The sequence below is a fragment of the Callorhinus ursinus genome, unplaced genomic scaffold (genome assembly GCF_003265705.2).
Source record: "Callorhinus ursinus isolate GAN/ISIS: 27379988/994484 unplaced genomic scaffold, GSC_fseal_2.0 scaffold109, whole genome shotgun sequence".
NCBI classification, from domain to species: domain Eukaryota; kingdom Metazoa; phylum Chordata; class Mammalia; order Carnivora; family Otariidae; genus Callorhinus; species Callorhinus ursinus.
Window position 1 is genome coordinate 448534 of NW_027397171.1, and position 22483 is coordinate 471016.

The window sequence follows — 22483 nt, forward strand, 5'->3', positions numbered from 1 at the left end:
TTTTAGAGAGAGAGTGCGCAAATGGGAGGAGGGGCAGAGGAAGAGAATCTCAAGCAGACTCTCCACTGAGCCCTCAGCGCACAGCCTGACCCGGGGCTCGATCTAATGACCCTGAGATCATGACCTGAGCCAAAATCAAGAGTCAAACGCTCAACCTACTGAGCCACTCAGACCCCCCTGCTATTACATTTCTGTCCAAGTCTCCGTGTACTATTGCCTTATCCTTGAGGACACCTTGGATCCAGGCTGGCTATGGCCCTAATCCAGAGCCTTCTCGAAGGCAGCCAGTCCTGAAACAACCTCCTCCTGGAGGCTTTGCTACTGCTGCCCACGTCCCCACCTTCATCTGCTCCACCAGATAATTCTAGTGTTTGGTGAGGCAAAAGGGACAGCATGTACAGAGGAATGTGCTCTTTTCCAGGGAGTGCCAATGTCCATTGTCCCCACTTCGTGTTCCAGGAAGATGCCCCTGAGTCCACACACAACCATGGGTGTCTGAGACACCATTGGCTCCCACAAGACCTAAGCAACTCCTCTGCCATGGAACCAGCTGTCCTAGAGCTTCTGTGACTCGGGCCTTTCTCCTCCCTGTGAAGGAAGGAATATGTCATCTCATCAACACGCAAGTCAAAAATCCCAACTATTGCCTGGGGCAGGGGTTTGGGGTTATAAGATGATCACCTTCACTGCCTTTGACACTTCATATCTTTTAATATTTCCACATCTTTTAAGAGGTGCAGATCTTTTGGTGATTTATTTGACCAACTTCCTCCTTGAGAAGACTGGGGAAAAAAAGTATTGGCTGAGAAAACCCTAAACTTGTTTTTTTTAAAGATTTTATTTATTTATTTGACAGAGAGAGACACAGCGAGAGAGACAACACAAGCAGGGGGAGTGGGAGAGGGAGAAGCAGGCTTCCCGCGGAGCAGGGAGCCCGATGCGGGGCTCGATCCCAGGACCCTGGGATCATGACCTGAGCCGAAGGCAGACGCTTAACGACTGAGCCACCCAGGGGCCCCACTCTAACTTTTAATGCCTGAATGTTTCAGTTTCTTCAATTCACATATGGCCTTTCAGAGGCCCAGAAAGTGGAGCGATTGATCCTTCTGACCTCCGGTAGCCTTACCTAAAACACAAGCACTGACCTCTGTCCCTGTAGCCGTCAAGTCAGGGGCAACACACAGAAGCTGGGAAGCGTCCCTTCTTCCTGTGAATTCTCACTGCCAGTGGTTCCCACCGAGCTCTAGCCTGGGGGGTCCCTGCAGCTCTCGGCCTATCTCGGGCAACCCTGCCTCTGCCTGGATCTGACCTGCAAAAGCAAAGTCAGTAGAAACAACCGATGCTGGAGGAGTTGGGTGCCGGTTGAGAATGGGGAGAAGTTAGGGGAGCGATGAAGGGGGAGGAGAGAGAAAGGGAAGAAGGAGGGAAGGAAGGAACAAAGTATGAAGGACAAAAAGGGAGGACAATCAGTCTTACTAACGCCGTGTGTAGTAGTATCAGGAATATTTAGGTAGATTTTCTTACTGAAGCATCACCAAAATAACCATCAGGTTAATATTTTCTCCCATTTTATAAGTAAGGATATAAAGACAGAGTAAAAATAAATAGCTTCTCAAGTTACAGACCTAGTAAAATGTCAAGCTGAGACTCACACTCAAGTATGTTCTGATCCCAAATCCAGACTCTGCGGTAGCCTGAATAACAGCCCCCAAAGATACCAGTTGTTAATCCCCGGAACCCAGACGTTATCTTTTATGGCGCAGATTTTGCAGATGTGATTAAGTTAAGGATCTTGGGATAAAGGGATTATCCTGGATTATCTGAGTGGGCACTAAATACAATCACACATATTCTTAGGGGAGGAAAGCAGGGGAGATTTTACTTAGAAGGCAGGGAAGATACCACAGCGGAAGCCAGAGGTTGGAGTGGTACCAGAAAGGGGTCATGAATCCTTCTTTCAGTTTCCCAAAACACGTTCCTCCTTTCCTTCCGAGCCCTTGCCAGAAGCATTATTTAATATCCATATTTCTGCAACGGTTAGCTCAAGGCATTCTAGGCTTTTTCTATCATACACCTCAAGATTCTTCAAGTCTCTACACATAACCCATTTTCAAGGCCTCTTTGAGATATATATATAAATATATAGATATCTATAGCTATATATTTATATCTATACTTATCTCCTGTTGAGTATACAAATAACTACAACAATATATATGTATTTATGTGTGTATATATAGAGAGACAGAGAGAGATTTATTATAAGGAATTGGCTTACCTGATTATGGAGGCTGAGAAGTTCCAAGATCTGCTATCAGCAAGCTGGGAACCCAGGAGAGCTGATGTAGTCCCTGTCTGAGTCTGAAGGCTTGAGAACCCGGGGAGCTGAAGGTATAAGTTCCACTCTGAGTCTGAAGGCAGAGGACTAATATCCCAACTCAAATACACAATTCTTTCTTACTCAGCCTTTTTTTCTATTTAGACCTTCAATAGATGAGATGACGTCCACCCACATTATGGAGAACAACCTGCTTTACTCATTCTACCAATTTAAATGTTCCTTGTATCTGGAAACACTCTCACAGACTCAGAAATAATGTTTAACCAGGTATATGGGCACCCCAGGACCCAATCAAGTTGACATAAAATTAACCATCATGGTAAATGCATTATGGAGATTGATTATGTAAACAACATCTTTCTCTTCATATATTTAGATAGGTAATATGTATCTCTGTTTGATCACACTAGTAATACAACATGTAATTATATAATTCAAGAGTGTGGATATAGTGTTATAAAATTCTAAGGTCTTTACATTGCCTAGAAAGAGAGGGGGAAAAGGCAAAGTATTCATGACTAGAATCTGATATATCCCAGGTGCATTTTGTAATCTCAAAGAACGATCAAAGTGTGTAGAACCACCAACCTTATGGGAGTGGAGGAGGGGAGTAAACATACCAAACAGTTCAAAAGAAAACTAGAAAGAGAGAATATGGGCTATAGAACAGAAGAGAAAAATTTCACACCTAACACAGAAAAATATATAATGCTTGAAAGTAAAAGGATGGGAAAGAGTTACTAGGCATAAATAAACCATAATAAAATTAGCTGTGTTGTTTTGAGACAAGGTGGACTTTAAGACAAAATGGATAACCAAGGATTTAGAGAAAGTTTTTGTAATGATTAAGCATACAATTCGCCAGGAAGATAATGGTAACTCTAAATTTGTAAGCACCTAATAACATAACTAATAATATATAAATTAAAAATTGACAGAAATCTACAGAGAAAATAAATCTGCACATCACAGTGGAAGACTTTAACATATGTTTTTTAGTAATAGAACAAGCAGGAATGAGTAATGACAGGTGAGACTTAATGAGATTTAATCAGTGTGTTTATCAAATTAGACCTAGCAGACATATATAGAACATCCAACAACTGCAGGGTACAAAATATTTTAAAGCAAACATGGAATATTTACAAAAATCGACCATATGCTGGGCTACAAACCAACTATCTATACATTTCAAAAGACTGAAGTGACACAGACCATATTCTCTGACCACATGCAGTTAAGCCATTATTCAACTAACAAATAACTAGACTATTCCTATATACATGGAAACTAAAGACTATACCATAAAAAAATGTATGTTTATAAGATGACAGCAGAATGGAAATTATAAAATAAAATATTTTTTCCTGGAAAAAAAAAGTTTTATGCTTTGAAAATACATTTCACATTGGTTGGGCCTCTGCCTCAGGGTAGAGGCCTCCAACGCTAATAGCGTTCCAATGTGTCCTTGATTTCCTTCAGATAATGTGCTGTTTTTCTTCCTCTCCTACATTCTTATGTCCTCTATGGCCTGCTTCCGGACTCTAGGAAGTATTTTGAGCTGAATGATAAATAAACTATGACGGCAAACATTCTGGGCTGCACACATGGGATGCATGGAGGAAATTAAAGAAAATGGAAGGAAGGAACTGTTAAGGGTAGAAGCGAGAACTAATGAAATAGAAAAGAGACTGTTTTAATCAAAAACTTTTTAAAAAGATTACGGTTACTGATAACTCTGTGGCAAAAGTGATCAAGAAAAACAGAGAGAAAGCACAAATAGCTAATATTAGAAGTAGAAAAAGAAAGGGCCTGGCTGGCTCAGTTGGTAGAGCATGCAACTCTTGATCTTGAGGTTGTGAATTCAAGCCCCATGTTGGGGGTGGAGTTTCCTTGATAATAATAAAAAAAGAAATGGCCAAGGAGACATCACTTCCGGGGGTAAGAACACATATCGTGAACAATTTGCTGATGAATTTATGAGTTAAATGAAATGGGCAAATTAGTAAAAGGATATAACTGTATCTCTTCTATATTATTTTTTCTGTAATAAATACAAAACATGAACAATAATTCAATGCTTAAAGATATTTGATTTATTTAAAAAAAAACTCACACAAACAATTTTCCAGGTATAGATGACTCTACTGGTAAATTCTACCAAATATTTAAGGAAGAACTAATCATGAGCTTACAAAAAATCTTCCAGAGGATAACAAAAGAAAGAGTCCTGAGTCATGTTATGAGAATAGTGTAGCCATACTGTCAAAATGTGACAAGGACAAAAAAAAAATGTGACAAGGACATTATGAGAAAGAAAAACCATAGGCTCAATCTTTTTCATGAATGTAGTTGCAAAAATCCTATACAAAAATCTTAGCAAACCAACTAAGCAATATAAAGTTGGATTTCTCCCCCCAGGAAAGCAAAAATGGTTTAACATTCAAAGTCAAGCAATTAATATACCATTTTAACAAAATAATGTCACATGGTCATCTCAATATGTACTTCAAAAAGCATGTGATAAAATTCAGCATTGGTTCATATTTTAAACTCATAGCAAGCTGAGAATAGAAGAGACCTTTTCTACCTGATAGAGGATCTAACACAGATCCGCAACAAATATCATACTTAATGGTGAAATATTTCATCATTACCCCCTGAAATAATAGTAAAGGAAAGGATGTCTCTGTTACTACCTCAATTCAATATTGTATTGGCAGAATTAGACAGTGAATTTAAGGCAAAAGAGGGAAATTTAAGGTACAAAGATTAGAAATAAATGAAATTGTCATTAGTATACCCTGTGAACATATAATTTAAAAAGAAACTAGCAATAAATTATTATAATTTTATGACTTTAGCAAAGTTGTTAGATAAAAAATTAATATGAAATTCACTATATTTCTATATACTTTTCATAAACCACTGAAATTAAGCTTAATTGTTAAAAATAACATAATCAAATACTCAGCAGTAAAGTTAGCAAGTGATGTCCTAGATTGCTTTGATGAGAAAGGTAAGTCTTAACTGGTACATGTTTGGGGAGTCCTAAATTAATTTTTAGTATACACATTAATGAATGAGTCAATGATGTAAGAATGTCATTTCTACCCAAACCATTCTGTAGATTCAATGCGATCCCAAGCAAAGTCCCAAATTTCCTAAATTCCTAAATTTCTGTGGAATTTGAAAAAAGAGTAAGAAATTTAAATGTGGCTAAAATAAAAAACACAAGTGTTAGTGAGGATATGGAGAATGCAAAACACTCTTACATTGTTGGTGGGAACACAAACTGGTGCAACCACTCTGGAAAACAGTGTGGAGGTTCCTCAAAAAGTTAAAAATGGGACTACTCTATGATCCAGTAATTGCACTACTGGGTATTTACCCCCAAAATACAAAAACACTAAATCAAAGGGATACATGCACGTTGATGTTTATGGCAGCATTATTTATAGTAGACAAATTATGGAAGCAGCCCAAGTGTCCATTGACTGATGAATGGATGCAGAAGATGTGTTGTTTCTCTCTCTCTACACACACACACACACACACACACACACACACACACACACACACACACACAGGATTATTATGCAGCCATTAAAAAGAATGAAATCTTGCCATTTGTAATGATGTGGATGGAACTAGAGGGTATTATGCTAAGTGAAATAAGTCAGTCAGAGAAAGACAAATACCATATGATCTCATTCATATGTGGAATTTAAGAAACAAAACAAACAAAGGAGAAAAAAAGAGACACATCAAGAAACAGACTCTTAAGTCCAGAGAACAAACTGAGGGTCACCAGAGGGGGTGGGGTGGGGGAAATAGGTCGTGGGGATTAGAAGGGCACTTCATGATGAGCACTGAGTAGTGTATAGAATTGCTGAATCTCTATATTGTACACCTGAAATGAATATAACACTGTATGTTAACTATACTGGAATAAAAACTTAAAAACTTAAATATAAAAAAACCTGGAAAAAAAGAAATTTAAATACAAGTGCAAATGGTCAAAAATAGTCGAGACTTTTGGGGGGGTAGGAGAACTTGCTTATAAAATATAATTGCACATTAAAAGCTACATTAAACATTGCTAATTTTAAGGACGAATAGAGCAATGGAAAGAAATAGAAACAGACATGTACACATCAGAACACTTGATATATGATAGAGCACGCCGCAAAGTAATAGAAAAAGAAAGGATGGTTTTTTAAATAAATAGTGATGATTCAATTGGATATCATTCAGGAAAAAAATTAAAATATTACCTCTACCTTATGTCATATACAAAATCTCTGTCCATTCAAGTCTTTGACCTCACTTCCAAAACAAGAAATATAGGAGAAGAGACCCAGATAAATAGCACTGATTGAGGAAACAAAAATATGGGCTATGCCTCGGGACAACTGGACTTGTATCTTCAAAGATGCCCTAAAAAAAGCACTTTAGTGGGATGGTTCTATCTTTAAAGTAAAAGATGTGAAAAATACATTAGCAATCAGTACCAAAACGTGAACCTTGAATGAATCCCAGTTTGAATGAAAATTATAGTCAGTTTAGGAACTGTTGGATGATTTTGATTATGGAGTGAATGTTAGAAAATTTTAGGGTTTTTACTGATATTTGAGGAAGAATCAGATATCTTTTAGGTAGGAAATATTGTTTTTAGGATATATGTTACTGATGTATATCGGGGCGATGTATCTGTGTGTCTGCAACATACTTTCAAATAATCCAACAAAACAAATAAGCAAACACACATAAATGCACATAAGTTAACAACATTAATACTGCTGAAAACATGAGGTGGATAATCCAGTGATTACTTTTTTTTTCTTTTTTAAGCAGGCTCCATGCCAAGCGTGGGGCCCGAGTTCATGATCTGAGATTGAGAGCCACATGCTCCGCCAACTGAGCAAGCCAGGTGCCCCCTCACTTTTATTTTTCCAGTGATCATGTTTCTGTTTTGTCAACATAAGTGTATGTTTTTTAATTTTCATAATAAAAGCTTGTGAATAAATGAAATCTAGGAGTATTGGAGATATAAATGTGAAAGGCAAAACAATGAAGCTTGTAGAAGACAACAAGGAATACCTTCGTGACCTGGGGATTAAGAAAAATGTGTTGGATAACACACAAGAAACACTGATTATAAAGGGAAAATTTTTTAAATGACTAAAGAAACTTATGAAATTCTGCTCATCCAATTCATCAGAGTGCAGGTGCCTTCAATAGTATGCTTATAATATTTTGTTCAACATATGTAGCTATTACACAGAGGGGTTTGTCAGGATCACAAGTACATAGATGTGTCAAAGAAGGAGCTAACACATTTAAAATACGTGTATACTATTTATTTAGTAGGAGAAAAAATTAAGCTGATTTTTTTCTTTTCCTTTTTTTCAGGGAAGAGTGAGCATTCCCATTAGGTTGGAGCTCATTTAGCCAAGACAGGGGTTACGGGAGGGGTTATGTCAGGAAAGGTAGGCTACAGCCTTGGCCTGAAGTGTTTGCACGTTTCTGCTGAGAAGTAGGGACTTGATCGCATTGGCACAAAGAAAGAGCATGAGCTGAATGAACGTGGAGAGCCGAGTAACAGGATCAACCGGAAAAGCCCGCTTGTGCTTTTCTGCTGACCGACCACGTATTTCCACAAGTTTGCTGGGAAGGTGATTCCTCTTCTTGGATCTTCAGCAAAGACACGCTGGGGTACTTTAGAAGTGTGGTCTCCTTGTTCTAGCATGCTGAGCTTTGGTTGGTCTAGGTCCCAAGGAAGCCATGGCATACACGCATAGATGCGTGTACAGAGGCCTTATTATAAACATGTTGCTTGTACAAGGTCATCGATCACACAACTGTTCTGTCCACCACGCTTCAATGCCACAGACATATAAAAGCACGGAGTGTTATTCAAGTGCACTAATCCTGAGTTCAGGAGACAGACGAGGGTGCTGCTTCTTCAGTGGGTACCTATGGGGCCTCGGACCCGCACAGTGACGGCCTTACTCAAGGGCTGTGGTTTTTCAGACTGGAGCCCAAACCGATAGCCAGTGATGAGAGAGAAACTGAGCTTCCAGGGATATCTGTCTTTGTTTCAAAGCCTCTGAATAAATGGGGAACTGGCAGAATACTCCTTGGCCAGAACATCTACTCCTATCAGTTTCTGGATGAAACCCACATCCTCAGAGGAAAAGATTTTCTGTTCCTGGTGTTTTAAACAAACCAACATAGCTATAGACAGCAATGAGAATTGAGGAATCAGGGACCCCTTGATATTATAACCATAGTGTATAGTGTCATTTTCTAGAGAGAGTGAGAAGGAGCCCATAGTTTTCAATAGATCTGTAAAACTGCTTATGTACCTACAACCAAATTTACGAACTACTACTCTAAAACATCTAGAGATCTACTTATTCATTCAACAAATGTTTATTAAGACCCTAATAAATACAGGTAGGTGCCTTTTATTTATTTTTTTTTCTGTTAACTTTTTTTTAAAATTTTTTTATTGTTATGTTAATCACCATATATTACATCATTAGTTTTTGATGCAGTGTTCCATGATTCATTGTTTGTTCATAACACCCAGTGCACCATGCAAAACGTGCCCTCCTCAATACCCATCACCAGGCTAACCCATCCCCCCACCCCCCTACCCTCTAGAACCCTCAGTTTGTTTTTCAGAGTCCATCATCTCTCATGGTTCGTCTCCCAGGTAGGTGCCTTTTAGACAAATCAAAGTAACCTGTACCCATGGATTAGGTGTACCATAAATCAGCACACATGTATTTCATTAAATAAGCAGGAAAGTGACAGACTTCGATAGGCCCTGCCAAGAAAACTGCAGATGGTGTCACACAGCGGAACCCGGAGTGAACCTCATTAGAGGTCTCCCCGTCGAGGGGAGAAGTGGGGTGAGGCCTGAACCAGGGGCAGATGCGATTCGGAGGAAGAAGCGGGCGGGGAAGGGGGGAAGGGGCCCAGGCTGTCAGCAGCCTGCGTGGAGACCCGGGTGAGAGCGAGCCTTGCGCGCTGGAGAAGCAGGGACAAGCCAGTGTGCGGGGGCACGAGCCCTCAAGCGAGTCGGGAAAGCAAGAGGGGCTCAGATTTCTAGGCCTCGTCACCCTCCTGATTCTGTAAGTGCTCTGAGCAGCTTTGGGAACTCTAAGCGGGGAAACACTGCCATGGATTTAAGAGCCTATTTTTTTAAAAGTTCCCTCGGCCGGCTGCATAGGAAAGGTACCCTCGGGGCCAAAAATCGAGGCAGACAGATCGTTTCTTCCTCCCTTCAGTAGTTCATCCGGCCATTCTGCCACCGGGTCGCTCGGTTCTGGTCCCAGATGCACCGAAGAATTGCAGACCCCAGACCAGGATGGGGAGACAGTCTACAGAGTAGATAAGTCTAGTACACGGTGAAGAGAGAAAGCCCACCAACGCCGGGACGAGAGCAGCAACGGCCCCAAGGAGCGGAGCTGCAACCTTGTAAGCCTGCTTTCCGTGCAGGTAAATTTGGTTCCGATCGACGTTTTTGATTGACAGCTGGTGGGTGTAGCCCATTCGGCTTCTGCGCATGCGCCTACCCACGAGGCGTTCTGTTCTCGTCGTATTTGTTTCTGTATTGTATATTCATGAGTTTCTAATAAGCTTTTGCTGGGACCTTAGGGCAAGCTGCACCTTTTGTGCGCCTGCTCTGCTCTTGGAAGTCCCCCTGTGGCCTCAGTGGCCGGGCCCTTCCTGTCCCGTTAGCCGGGGTGGCTCCCAGGCTGTGGCAAGCATCTGCTCTGTCCCTCCCTGCTCTTGTCCGCCTGCCTCACAGTGCAGCAAGCATACATCGGAAGCCAGCTGATTTCGAATATGGTCTGATTTATTAATGTATATGTTAATTTATATATATTTTATATTTAATTTATATATATTTAAAACTTTTAAAAGGTTTTTTTAAAAGATTGTTTATCTATTTACTTATTTATTTATTTGACAGAGAGACACAGCGAGAGCAGGGACACAAGCAGGGGGAGCGGGAGAGGGAGAAGCCTGCCTCCCGCGGAGCAGGGAGCCCGATGCGGGGCTCGATCCCAGGACCCTGGGTCCATGACCTGAGCCGAAGGCAGCCACCACACAGGCACCCCTTAAAGTTTTATTTATTTAAGTCATCTCTACACCCAACGTGGGGCTGTAGCTCACCACCCCGAGGTCAAGAGTCACATGCTCTTTCACTGAGCCAGCCAGGTGTCCCTATTAACTTACATTTTAATTTGTTCTGTCCACAGGTAGAAACATTATTTCAGATCTGATCTGAACAATTAAAATCACATTTTTGGGAATGCTGTGCAGTAATCAACGTAGTCCAAGATAGCATTATTTTCTCTTATATCACTGAAACACTATTAGTTCACTGATTTTTATTTTTTATTTTTATTGATTCACTTTTGACTTAATGTCAAGTAAAAGTCAGTCTAAGTTTATATGAATTTTGCCATCATGATATTGGTGCCTATTTTAGTCTATCCACCCAGGCAATGGAACTTTTCAATCTTAATCTGTTATCTATCATAATAGCTATTTTTACCGGCTATCAATGATCTGTGCATTTGACCAGCATACGTCTTGTACCTTCCACGAAATAAAATCTAAGTTTGCAGGGCAGAGAGAGGCGAAGTGCGGAACATTCTGCCCAGACCTAGAGTTTAACTGACAACGTTAAGAAGCTTGTGGTTGGGTGCCTGGGTGGCTCAGTTGATTAAGCAACTGCCTTTGGCTCAGGTCATGATCCTGGAGTCCTGGGATCGAGTCCCACATCGGGCTCCCTACTCACCGGGGAGTCTGCTCCTCCCTCTGACCCTCTTCCCTCTCGTGCTCTATATCTCTCATTCTCTCTTTATCTCAAATAAATGAATAAAGTCTTTATTAAAAAAAAGAGGCTTGTGGTTGACTTTTGGTAACCCCTTGCTGGAATACAGCATCATCCAGCACCTACATGTGTATTAATAGTCTGTTTAAAACATGTCCCGGGGTGCCTGGCAGGCTCCGTGGGAAGAGCATGCCGCTCTTGGTCTGGGGGTCGTGAGTCTGAGCCCCACGATGGGTGAAGAGGTTACTTAGAAACAAACAAATAAACAAGCTTTAACTGAATTCCCCGCCTCAGAAAATCAGCTCATCTGAGGGTCTATCAGGACATCTGCTTCTTGTGATGCGGGCAGGATTATATGGGAACACACACACACCATCTCTTGGAGGCCAGCATTTGTTCCCATTGGTTGTGTGGGTTCGGCAGGTTTAATATTTGAAAGCCCCCTTTGATTACAGAACCAGTGCAGGTTAAGTTATGGTTTTAATTTTCATCTTGAGAAATATCTGTCTGGCTTGTGTCCACAAATTCACATACCAGTGGATGGCTTTTGTTAATCCCTGGTTTTAACTTTAAATTCTCTTTGTCTTGCATTTTTTCTTCTTTTAAGTTTAAATATATATTTTCCTTAATGGAGAAAAAAGAAGCAAAGTCAATGTGAAGTAACATTGCTTTCTTGTTGTCAACGATTAACCTATACTTTCTTCGAGTTCTGTATTTATCTCTTCCTTGTTCCCCTTCTGCTATAATTTAGTTTACAAACACACCCACGCGCTCTCACAAGAAGTTGGTGGCAGGGCCAGTCACAAATGTCTGGGAGGCCCTGGGTGCAGGCACCAGCAGAGGACAGGGACTGCCGAATTTGTCTTCCCTCCACAGTAAGCTCAGCAGACGGCACAACAGATTTTCTATGAACTTATCCTGATGAAAGATTAATCATTCCTCAGAAGGATCGAGGTTGAGCAAAACCAGCCCTTGCTGCCTGTGGATCCAGGAATGACTCTGGAAGGCCTTCTTATCAACCCAGTCCCTGATGCCGAATTCACTGATTCTCATTCTTTCTCCTATTTTTCCCCCATTTCTACACTTTCTACTCTTCAGTGTCTACAATTGCTCTCTCTTTTCCTCCCTCCCCATCGTGTACGGGGCAAGAAGTTTGGATTTAGGATTTAAACAGACCTGGCTTTGAGTTCTTTCTAGCTATGCAATTTTGAGCAAGTTATGTAATTTTTATGTATTCATTTCTTTTTTGGAAAAGAACATAATAATACTGACTTTTAAAATAAAGATTAAGAGCGGGCACCTGGGTGGCTCAGTTGGTTAAAATAAAGATTAAGAATTTATCCCCGGAAATGTCTGGCAGGGAGTAAGGGCTTAGTGAATGCTCACTGACGTCCCGCTGTTTCTCTGTCTTCTTCCTTCCTGCCCCTTCCCTCCCTGCTTATCTTATTTACCCCCTGACCTGCTCTATTCCTTTTCTATCCATTAGTTTTAAAGAAGTCCCCTACCCCAGGCGTCTCCAGCGTGTTACTTTAAATTAAAACTTTTATTACTGAAAATCTCAAACGTGTACAAAAGGTAGAGAGGAGCGTATGATTCACCTCACGTACGTATTACTCACATCAGCCGTGACAGGCACAACTGCTGGCTAATTTCATTTGTCTAGATCCACATGCGCTTTTCCCCACCGCGACCCCCACCCCCCGACATAAGACACATTTACACAGGGTCATTTTGAAGCAAATCCCGAGCATCATACCAGTTCATCTGTGAGTATGTCCTGCCTCTGTTGGTCTTAGCCCGAAAGAGAGCCCACCTTGTCCCTGGGTGTCCCTGGGACGACTGCAGGGAGGTTCGAGGTCAACTCCTGCTGTTTCCCACGGCCCTTGATGCCCTCCCTCAGGTGCCACAGGCCAGCGGATTGTAGGATGGCGGCGGAGAAGCCAAGTGGTCTCGGTCTCGAACCTGTTGTTCTGCATCTCATCTGATTGCAACGTGGATGGAGAGTCTGTGTCTGTCTGGCCCTGGCCTTGAACTTGGACAGGGCAATCTTTCCACTTTCCTGAGCATCTGGTTCTCACATATACAGCTGTGGCCTGGAAAACCTTTATGACCTATATGACACAGTCGAGCTCGAAATTCGTAAGATTTCTTGATTCTTACTTTTGTTTCCCAATTGTGTAGGGATAAAAAAAAAAAAACTGATCCAATCAGCTTCACAGGTGATCAGAATCTCTCAAAAGCTGGGAACATAAACTGAGAATGTTAGCCTTAGAAGGGACTTTGGCGATTTTCTGGTTTATAAGTGGGTAAGCTGAGGCCTAGGGAGGTGTTTTCCCAATGCCTCACAGCGCTCTTCCAGTCGTTGGTGAAGGCCGCAGCGTGTGCTTGTGGATATGGTGCGTATTTATTCCTTCCCTGGGAGCAGCAAGGGCCTGAGGCACAGACTGGAGGCTTTGCAGGTGGGAGGGCTCGGGTTTTGAATGGTGTGGGTTCCTCAACTTCCGGTGGTTGTGCACAGACAGGGAGCTCTCTCCCACGCCCTCCCCCGGCCCATTAGGGCAGGAGTAACAGACAAGAACACTGCCTAGGGGAGCACACAGCCTTCCTCTTAGTGCCTCCCCAGCCCAGCCCCGGAGAGGCAGATCTCTTCCAGCCTTCCTCCTCCTTGGAGGCCAGGGAGGAGGCTGGCACCAGTGACACAGCCTTTCGAAAGTCCAGTCCTAGTGCCAGGCCAGCCGCCTCTGTGACGGCTCAGGGCCATGGCCAGCCTCGACCAGAGGAGAGCCCCAGACCTCAGCATGTTTGGGGAAGGAAGTCAGAAGGTTAAGGAAACATGAGGATGAAAATTAAATGCAAAAGGACAGTGGCCTCTCAAGGACTTTCCTTCATTTCCAAACATGTTTTATGGGGAATGGAGCCGAGAGTGGAGAGACAGATGGATTTGAAATAAAAACACAAGTTTATGGTCTAGGTCTACACTCTTCTGAGACTTTGCCCAAGTCAAGTCCCCGTTCTGAACCTCACTTTTCCATTGCAAATTCAAGCAAGGAATGTGTGTCCTCCGCATGCAAAGAGTTCACTGGGAGGGCTGAGTGGGATCACTGATGTGAAGGGTATTTCTGAACTACAAATATTATATAAACATACACAATATTATTTTAAAGTTGCAGATTTAGGAATGGGTCTTAGGTCTCACACTTGCACCCAGAGTAAGGAAAATCCTGGAGTTCTGCGTGGGGATCTCAGATGCCCAAAGAGATGATCTAATTCAGGGAAAATATTCAAGTAAAACTGTCCCCAAGTAAATGGGGACAAAAATCTCTAGGTCAGGTTTGGGTTGCCGACACTGGGTTTGAATCTGGGAGAAGGAGGTGGACAGCATCTCGGCAAAAGTGGAACTTGTTTCCTTTATGATCAAAGGAACCAAACTTCTGTCACTTTTAGCTAAAACACAAGAAACTTGGTATTGATTTCCAGGTAGGATCAAGTCATTAACAGGCTAGGCCAAGGAGTCTGGGGGCTTTATTTGAGTCTTTAAGCTGCCGCTCACTAGCCACGTGACCTTGGGCAAGAAAGTTCTCCTCATAAGAGTCCTAGCTCAAGGAAAAGTTGGAGTCTGAGTGGCAAAGAGCAGGAGTGGTTGAGACACAGGGATTCTTGCCACCCTGTCTACTGAAGATTATGGACTCTTTGCAATTGTAGGATTTTTAAAGTCGGAAAGTGACAAGAATTTATGGCCAATTTAGATCCGGACAGGTTTTCCGCCTTAAAGTTATGGCTCAGGTCACAAACACTTTCACTTAAAATCTTGTTTGATAAAATTGCCTTCCCCTGCCTCTCCGTGGGCATAAATATAGAGATAATTTGGAGCAGGGGAGGTAGAATCCCAAAGTACTCAGAATTACGGACCTCCAAGATCAAGAATGTAAGTCCAAAGAGATGTGTTTTAGGGAGCCGGATTTTTGCTTGTGTGCCGAGAATCGCAGGAGGGCGTCCTGGGAGCGGGGTTGAGGGCGCTGCCAGGAGAGGTTTGGGTACCTGCCTGTCCGGGTGTGATGCTCTCCTAGCCTGGGTAGCCTGACTTCCTGAGTGGAGCGGTGTCAGCAGGCGTCTCGAGGCTCGAGCGGCTGCAGGAAGGGAAGAGCCTGGAAGAGAGAAGACAAGCAGATTATTTCCACATTCCGGAAAGGAAACGACAGGGTTTGATCAGCGGCTCTAGTGGAAGTGGAAGATCAGGCAGCAGCTGTGGACCGAGACAGGAAGTGCCCCCCCCCCCCGCCGGCCTCCCGTGGAGATGTCGGGAGACTTCTCTTCTCCGGGACAGAGACCACAGCAGTGGGACACAGAGGCTCGGGGAGATTTTAGGCCACTTGACCTGCCCCGTGAGGCAGAGTTGCTCTTCTACTCTGGGAGTTCTTGTGTCCTGAGCAAAGATAAAATGGCAGAGAGAGCAAGGAATTTAAAACAGAAAGGCGGGGGCAGGGTGCCCTTTCACAGGACTTTGGGGAAATGGGTTCTTCTACTTGGACGCCGGTTTTGTCATCTGTTGAGTAAACATGGGATGTTTACCTTGGGGCCACGGCCAGGGCTGGTCCAGTTCACATCATTCTCCCAATTTTACAAATAAAAACCAGAGGCGCAGACTCTGGTCACACAGCTTGGGAAGGAACAATGAAAAACATGACTCTTGAGGCTCGACGCTTTAATCTCCATCATTCTATGAACCGAGAGAGCGAGGACCGGTGGGGGGGCAGACACACCAAACAGGAAACCCGGCTCAGCCGCCTCCGGGGCGGGGGGGGGGGGGGGGGGGGGGGGGGGGGGGTGGAGCTTTGCGGCTGGGTCAGAGGTCATGTTTTAGGCTCCCTCCTCCCCCCACCAGACTGGAGGCCTCTGAGGAGAGATGGGGAATCTGGGGGAACAAAAGCTTGTTTTCCAAGAGAGCTCAGAAATGCCCAAGTCGGAGCGTGGAGCCCGATGGCACCGAGTTTCCAGAAGGTGGAGGCAGCGCTGTGCGGCCCTGGGGAGGGCGGCCCGGCGGGCGGGCGGGGGTTCACCGCTGGGGACGGCTGTGTGGTCTCAGCACCGGGGAGGTGGCCGAGCCGGGACTCCAAGTGTGAGGAAGAGCCAGCCCCCACGAACATTGCCGCGCGTCATCAGGGGCCGCCAGCCTTCCAGGCTGCAGGGCTGTTTCCCGACAGGGGGCGTGGATGGGGGACAAAAACCCATTTAAATAAAATTAATACAGTAAGGGGCGCCTGGTGCTCAGTGGGTTAAGGGTCCGACTCTCGATCTCGGCTCAGGTCTCGAGCTCACGGTCGTGAGTTCGAGCTGGGTGTGGAACCTACTTAAAAAAAAATATATATATATATATATATATAACAAGACAGGCATTGCACAGCCTAATGATGCTAAAGTGCCATGAGTTTAAGAGTTTGATTAACTCAACCCTTTGAATGTGCGTCCAAATGGGGGGGAGGGGAAGTCAGTGGGGGAGGGGAAGCCAGTGATGTTTTAAGCTTCAAGGGGCTAATAATCTGATGAGGAACGCACACAGTTTTCAAGAAAACAAACAATAGGAATATTAAACATATTTTACCCATGGGGGGAGAATGGGGTTTGGGAGCCAAAGCCTGGGAATAGCACACAGAACAAGAGAGGGGCCTTGCAAGGACAAATGATCATGAATTCGGGAGTGCGACGAGCTCAGATCCCAGCCCTTGAGGTCCAAAAGTAGACAGTATTGTACACAAGAGGGAGGAAGATCTTGACAAGCCTCCCTGGGGGGTGGGGGATAAATATATTATGCAAGTGGGAAATCCAGCAATTCCTAGGCTCCAGGCCTGGGTTCCCTATCTAGTCCCCACGTTAGCGGGGACTATTGGGCTGCTGGGAACTGCACTCCAACATGCGGCATTTTTCTTAGAGGAATTCGTGTCTCCTTATTCTTCTCAGGCCCTGGGGCTTCCTGGAGATTAAGAGCATTTTTAATGGTGGATTATCCTCCAGAAAACTGGCAGCCACTAGTCCCTCCCCTGTCTGGGGCACAAGAACCTCCTAGACCAGACCCATGACACCTAGGTGACTTCAGCCAATCTGATAAACACGGAATGCATCATTTCTTTGATTACTGGTGAGGAGAACATTGTATCCCAGCTCAGACGCAGTTTGGCTTATTTTCTGCTGCCCATTGTCTGTAGGGCTGGTTGCTTTCCTTACTAATTTGTCAGCAGTTGAAGGCAGTTGCGTAACGAACATAGAAATGGGCTTCCTTCGCACATGTTGAGAATATTTTTCCCTCCTTGGGGCCAGTTTCCTTCCAGCCCTCTTGGAGAGGTCCTAGGTGGTCCACACATCATGAGATTAAGAATGGTATTTGGAATCTCTGTCATCCCGTCTGCAGCGACCCCACTGCAATGCTGGGGAGGCATTGTCTGCACCTGGACCCTACTATCCACTCAGTTAAAACACCCAGTAATCTTCAAGGACCATGGATGCTTGCCCTCACCTTTTCATAATTCTGCCAGAATTTATATGAGTCTCAGGTCCGCATCGCACCAGTGAGCACTGAGTGCCCACGGGGGTGTGTGTGGGTGAGGATGTGGTTTAAATTCTACGTCCCCACGCATGCCCCAGGAATCCTTGCCACCTTGCGATTGGCCTGCGCAGGCTTGGCTGTGTATCAAAAGGCTGCCAGGGTGTGCGAGATCTCAGCCTCAAAGACTGGATCTACAGACATAGTAATGACTGCACAGTTAAGGGCCTCTTACCTTGTTCCTCTTGTGCTAGTCAGCTTTGCACAGACAAATGCCAAGCCTGAGAAGATGAAGGTGAGTGACCTCCAGAGAGGGCGGGGTCGGGCGCCAAGGTCAAGTTACTGTTTTGTCCTGCTCCAGTCATTCTTGTAAGACTCTGACCTCTGCTTTCTTTCTTTTTGGGGTTTTCCATTAACCTTTCTTTTCTTCTTGACTCTTCTTCGATCCTAGAAATGGGTGTTCCTTGAGCTGAATACAGGTAGGGAAGAGTCTCCTTACTGTGGTCCTTGCTCTCCTGCATCTCTAGTTAGGGTGGCGTGGATACTCTTCCAGCCACACCAGTACTTAATTTACATCAGAGCTGGGCCTGAGGCACGGGAAGGCAGTGGGCTTCACAGTGAGGGGCAGGGTTTGGAGGAGAGGGTAGGCTAAGTCAACTCCGATGCAGCTCAGTGGGACACCTATAGGAGGAGGAGGAGGAAACCGATGTGGAAGTTATGGATGAAGTCAGAGAGCTAATCAGAGAAACATAAACACGGGCAAAATAATTGGAGGTCTAGGGGCGCCTGGGTGGCTCAGTCGGTGAAGCATCTGCCTTCAGCTAAGGTTACGATCTCAGGGCCCTGGGACCGAGCCCAGCGGGGAATCTGCTTCTCTCTGCCCCTCCCCCCTTCCATGCCCCTGTTCTCTCTCTCTCTCAAATAAATAAATACATAAATAGATAAATAAATAAATAATTGGAGGTCTAACGCAACTGGATTTAGAATCAGGAGTCTTGGGTTCTGGCCTCAGTCTAGTGTCAGTTCATGGCTCAGTTGCCTTATTGATGAACTGTGTATATAGCAAAGGGAGGGGCAGCTCTGGGAAGGGCAGCAATGATCTGGATGACTTGGAGGCAAAATGGAATCATGAAGCGAGAGGCAAGCAACCTTTCATCCATGTAGAGCGGCGATCACTTCTGTCTTGAACAAGTCCCTTCGCCTTTGTTAACCTCTGATTTCTCTTTATAAATTTGTGAGCAACAGTATCTACCTTGTGGGCAGATGAGCAATAATTATGACACATGGAAAGTGTTCAGTAAAAGGCAGCTCTGGTAAGATCTTCCTACCACTCTGAAATTGACGGGAGAACCTCCTGGGTGACTCTCTACTTTTGAGAATTGGTGTGGCTTTTCTGTTACTCAAGGCTGCCTAACTGGGTATGAAGACCCTGGAACCTGGGCTATAGTATTTGCTTAATAAAAAGCTGAGTCTGGAGGTATTGGAGACATATCATAGGGACTTAAGTAAATATGTTTGGAGCAGCAATGAGTATCCCGAGTAAGCTGGCCTGAGAAGGGCTCTCCAGGTCCAGAGTCTCTCTAAACCCCCCACACCCTGGTTACCCAACATGATTTTCAGTAAATTTCATTGCAGTAGCAAAGGAAAAAAATAAGAGACAAATTCTTAAACATGTTTAGGTTAGAACCTGGCATCATGGAAACAGATGGATGCTTTCATATGGTATTCTCTTTATGCATGTCTCAGTTTTGCTGGTATGTGTTTGTGTATGCCCTCGGGGGGGGGGGTGCAAAAGCCTGCATAGAGAAGGGACCTTTCCGCCCAGGAGCAGGGAGCGAGTTCCAGAGCCTGGTGAGCTAGTGGTAGAGGCAGTTGGCCTAGAAGGTTGGAGAAAGTCTTGTTTTGTCTGTGTTGCATCTGGACAGGTGGTGTTGGCTAAAATCCTTTCTAGTCCATTGGCTTTCTGGGGAGCCTGGTTTAATCTGGACCTTCCTTATCAGATCATGTCTTTCTCCCCTTTCTCCCATCAGTTCCTCTGCCTGCCTTCTCACGCTTCCTGTTCATACTCCCTGTGCTCCATGAGCAACCGGCAGCAGCTTACCCAGTGTCGGAAAAGGGGTCCTTCAAGGACCCTACGTGGATAGAGTGGAGGAAGAATAGGTGAGATCTGCCTTGCAGAGGAACTTAACCTAAGAACAGGCAGTGAGAATGTCTGGACAGCTTATTTCTGTTACATGGAATTTATTTGTATTACAGGGAATTCTGCTCAAATATGTTCAGGAGACTCTTGGGGAGGAACAGGCTTGATGGAGCCAGTGATGAAGGCGAGGATTAGGTTCCCAGAGCAGAATGGGGCGGGCTGGGGGGCTGATATTGTGGCAGCGGGGTGCTGCCAGACAGATTTTGGTGCCATTGGCAGATGGAATAGTGCTCTCCATGTCCGCCACTGGGAGCTACAGACAGTGTCACGGCCGCGGCTTGTCAGACCATCACTCGAGCAAGCGAGTGACAGGAGAGAGAGGGCTGTTCCAGGCCGATACTAGGTTCTAGAATGTTGAACCAGGAAGGCCCTGTGAGGACCTGATCGGAATCTAGATGAATGTCTTCACTTTAGCGGTGGGGAAACTGAGGGTCAAGGATGAGAACTGCCCAGGTTCACAAGAGAACTTGACAGCAGAGCTGGCTTCTGATTCCCAGGTCAGAGCTCTTTCCACTACGTACGTAAGCGATCCAGAATCTTCCCTCCTGCGGGAGACTCCAGGCAGGATGCCTTCGGTCCAGAGCCAACGCGAGTCTCATTCTCACAGAGGCACAGTGAGCATTCCTCTTTGGCCGCCCTGCCTTCCAGGGCTTCCCATGGCAGCCCATGAACGTCTGCTCTGTTCCTCTCATCCCAGCGCATTTCCTCGTACCCTACCGCCCCCAGGATAACAGGACAGGGAGGCTTGACTGTTGCTTTGCTCAAAACCCAGCGGCTTCCGAGTCACGAGACTTAAGTCTCAGTCCATACACACCGTGGACAACTGCTCTGTTTCCTGGTTTGCTTTCAGTCGATACAGGTACTACTCTTTGAGTGCTTTGAAAGCTTACACAGGGGTTAGGAAGTGTTGTCGTTAATAGCATCATTTTTTAAATCTTCCAGATGGATTGCTACAAAGATGTGAAAGGCACCATCTATGAGTATGGAGCCCTCAGCCTCAATGAAGAGGAGCACATTCCGTTCAAGCGGTACGCGGGCAAGCACGTCCTCTTTGTCAATGTGGCTACCTACTGTGGCCTGACAGCTCAGTACCCCGGTAAGAGCTCACAGCCACATCTCCTTGGGACTGAAGTTTCCAGCTCATTATATTCTAAATCATAATTAGAATTATATTCGCATTACATACCAAAATCAATGCTCATGATCAAGTGACTTCATTCCCTGATGTCAGGCGCCAGCAAGCAAAGGCCCACAGGCCTAACCTGGCCAGCCTGCTTTTGTAAACTAAGTTTTATGGGAACACAGCCATGCCCCTGCACTTACATACTGGTTTCATGCCTCCAGGCAGGGGTGAGTACTTGATGATAATCGTGACAGAGACCATCTGGCTGGCAAAGTCTAAAGTATTTTCTATCTGGACCTTTATAGAAAAAGTTTGCTGACCACTTCCCTAGGTCCTGCCTCTGCTTTGCTCCTGGGAGTTCCAGGAGAATCAATAAATCTCCGAGGACTAGGAGCCTCTCCACAGATTCCAGAAGTCTCCTTGGTAAATACCGGAGACAGGATTGATGTTTCTGAGACTTGTCCAGGGTTTTACAGGTAACCTACAAAGAAAGAGACAGGGGGACGGGGTTTTATACCTGAAGCCGTGTTTGGCTGGAGAGCTGGTAGAGCAGGTGCTGAGAAAGGCAAAGCTTCCTGCTCCAACTCAGTGCCTCCAGGACTTAGACTCCTCCTCTCTGTGTGTCACTCGGGGTGGGGGGGTCTTTCTCATACCTCAGACCACGGAGTTTGGAAGACGATGAGTAATGAGTAGGACAAAGGGGGCCAGGGTAGCTCCATTGGTTAAATGTCCAACTCGTGCCTTGATCTCAGGGTCATGAGTTCAAGCTCTGTGGTGGGCTCCATGCTGGGAGTGGAGCCTCCTTAAAAAAAAAAAAATAATGAATAGGATGAATTTCATCAGAAACAGAAGGACTTATATTTAAACTAACAAGAACTTCATTTTGATTATGCTTTGAATAGGTAATATATTCACAAGTCTCACAAATTATAGGAATCAAAAAGCCTAGAGTGAGAAGTCTTTCCACCTCCTTCCCCCTCCCTCTAAACGACTGGTATTATCATGTGTACAAAATATATAGATAGAAGTTTTTTTTTCTGCTTCCCCCCCACAGTTGCAGCATAATATAAAGACCACTTGCCACTTTGCTTTTTGTTTTAATTAATAAAGTACCTTAGAGTTCAGACCATCTCCCCATTCAAGACCGAATAACATTATGTTGGACCGTAATTCATTTTGCCAGTTTACAGTGACTTTAAAAATCAATTTATTCAGTTCCCACTCTGTACATAACAGACAAGGACACTAAGGAATGTTTGCTTAAGGACTGGAAGACAGGAGGAAGCGGTCGTGTACAGTGACTGAAGACAGGTAGGAAGGATGTGGGGAGAGGTACCGAGGAACCATATGGAATCGAGAGGGCAATCTCTAGTTTGTGAAAGGAAAGGAAAGGAAGGGAAGGGAAGGGAAGGGAAGGGAAGGGA

The 22483-nt window shown here is 44.5% G+C and overlaps 1 protein-coding gene across 1 annotated transcript in view; it reads left to right on the plus strand.

Annotated features, from left to right (window-relative positions):
- Positions 1-17944: 17944 nt before the first annotated feature.
- GPX5 (glutathione peroxidase 5) overlaps positions 17945-22483 on the plus strand; it is a 7676-nt gene continuing 3137 nt past the window's right edge. The window contains exons 1-2 of the mRNA XM_025858539.1: positions 17945-18031; positions 20879-21032. Coding sequence (XP_025714324.1) covers positions 17945-18031; positions 20879-21032 — 241 coding nt within the window. The remainder of the gene's footprint in view (positions 18032-20878; positions 21033-22483) is intronic.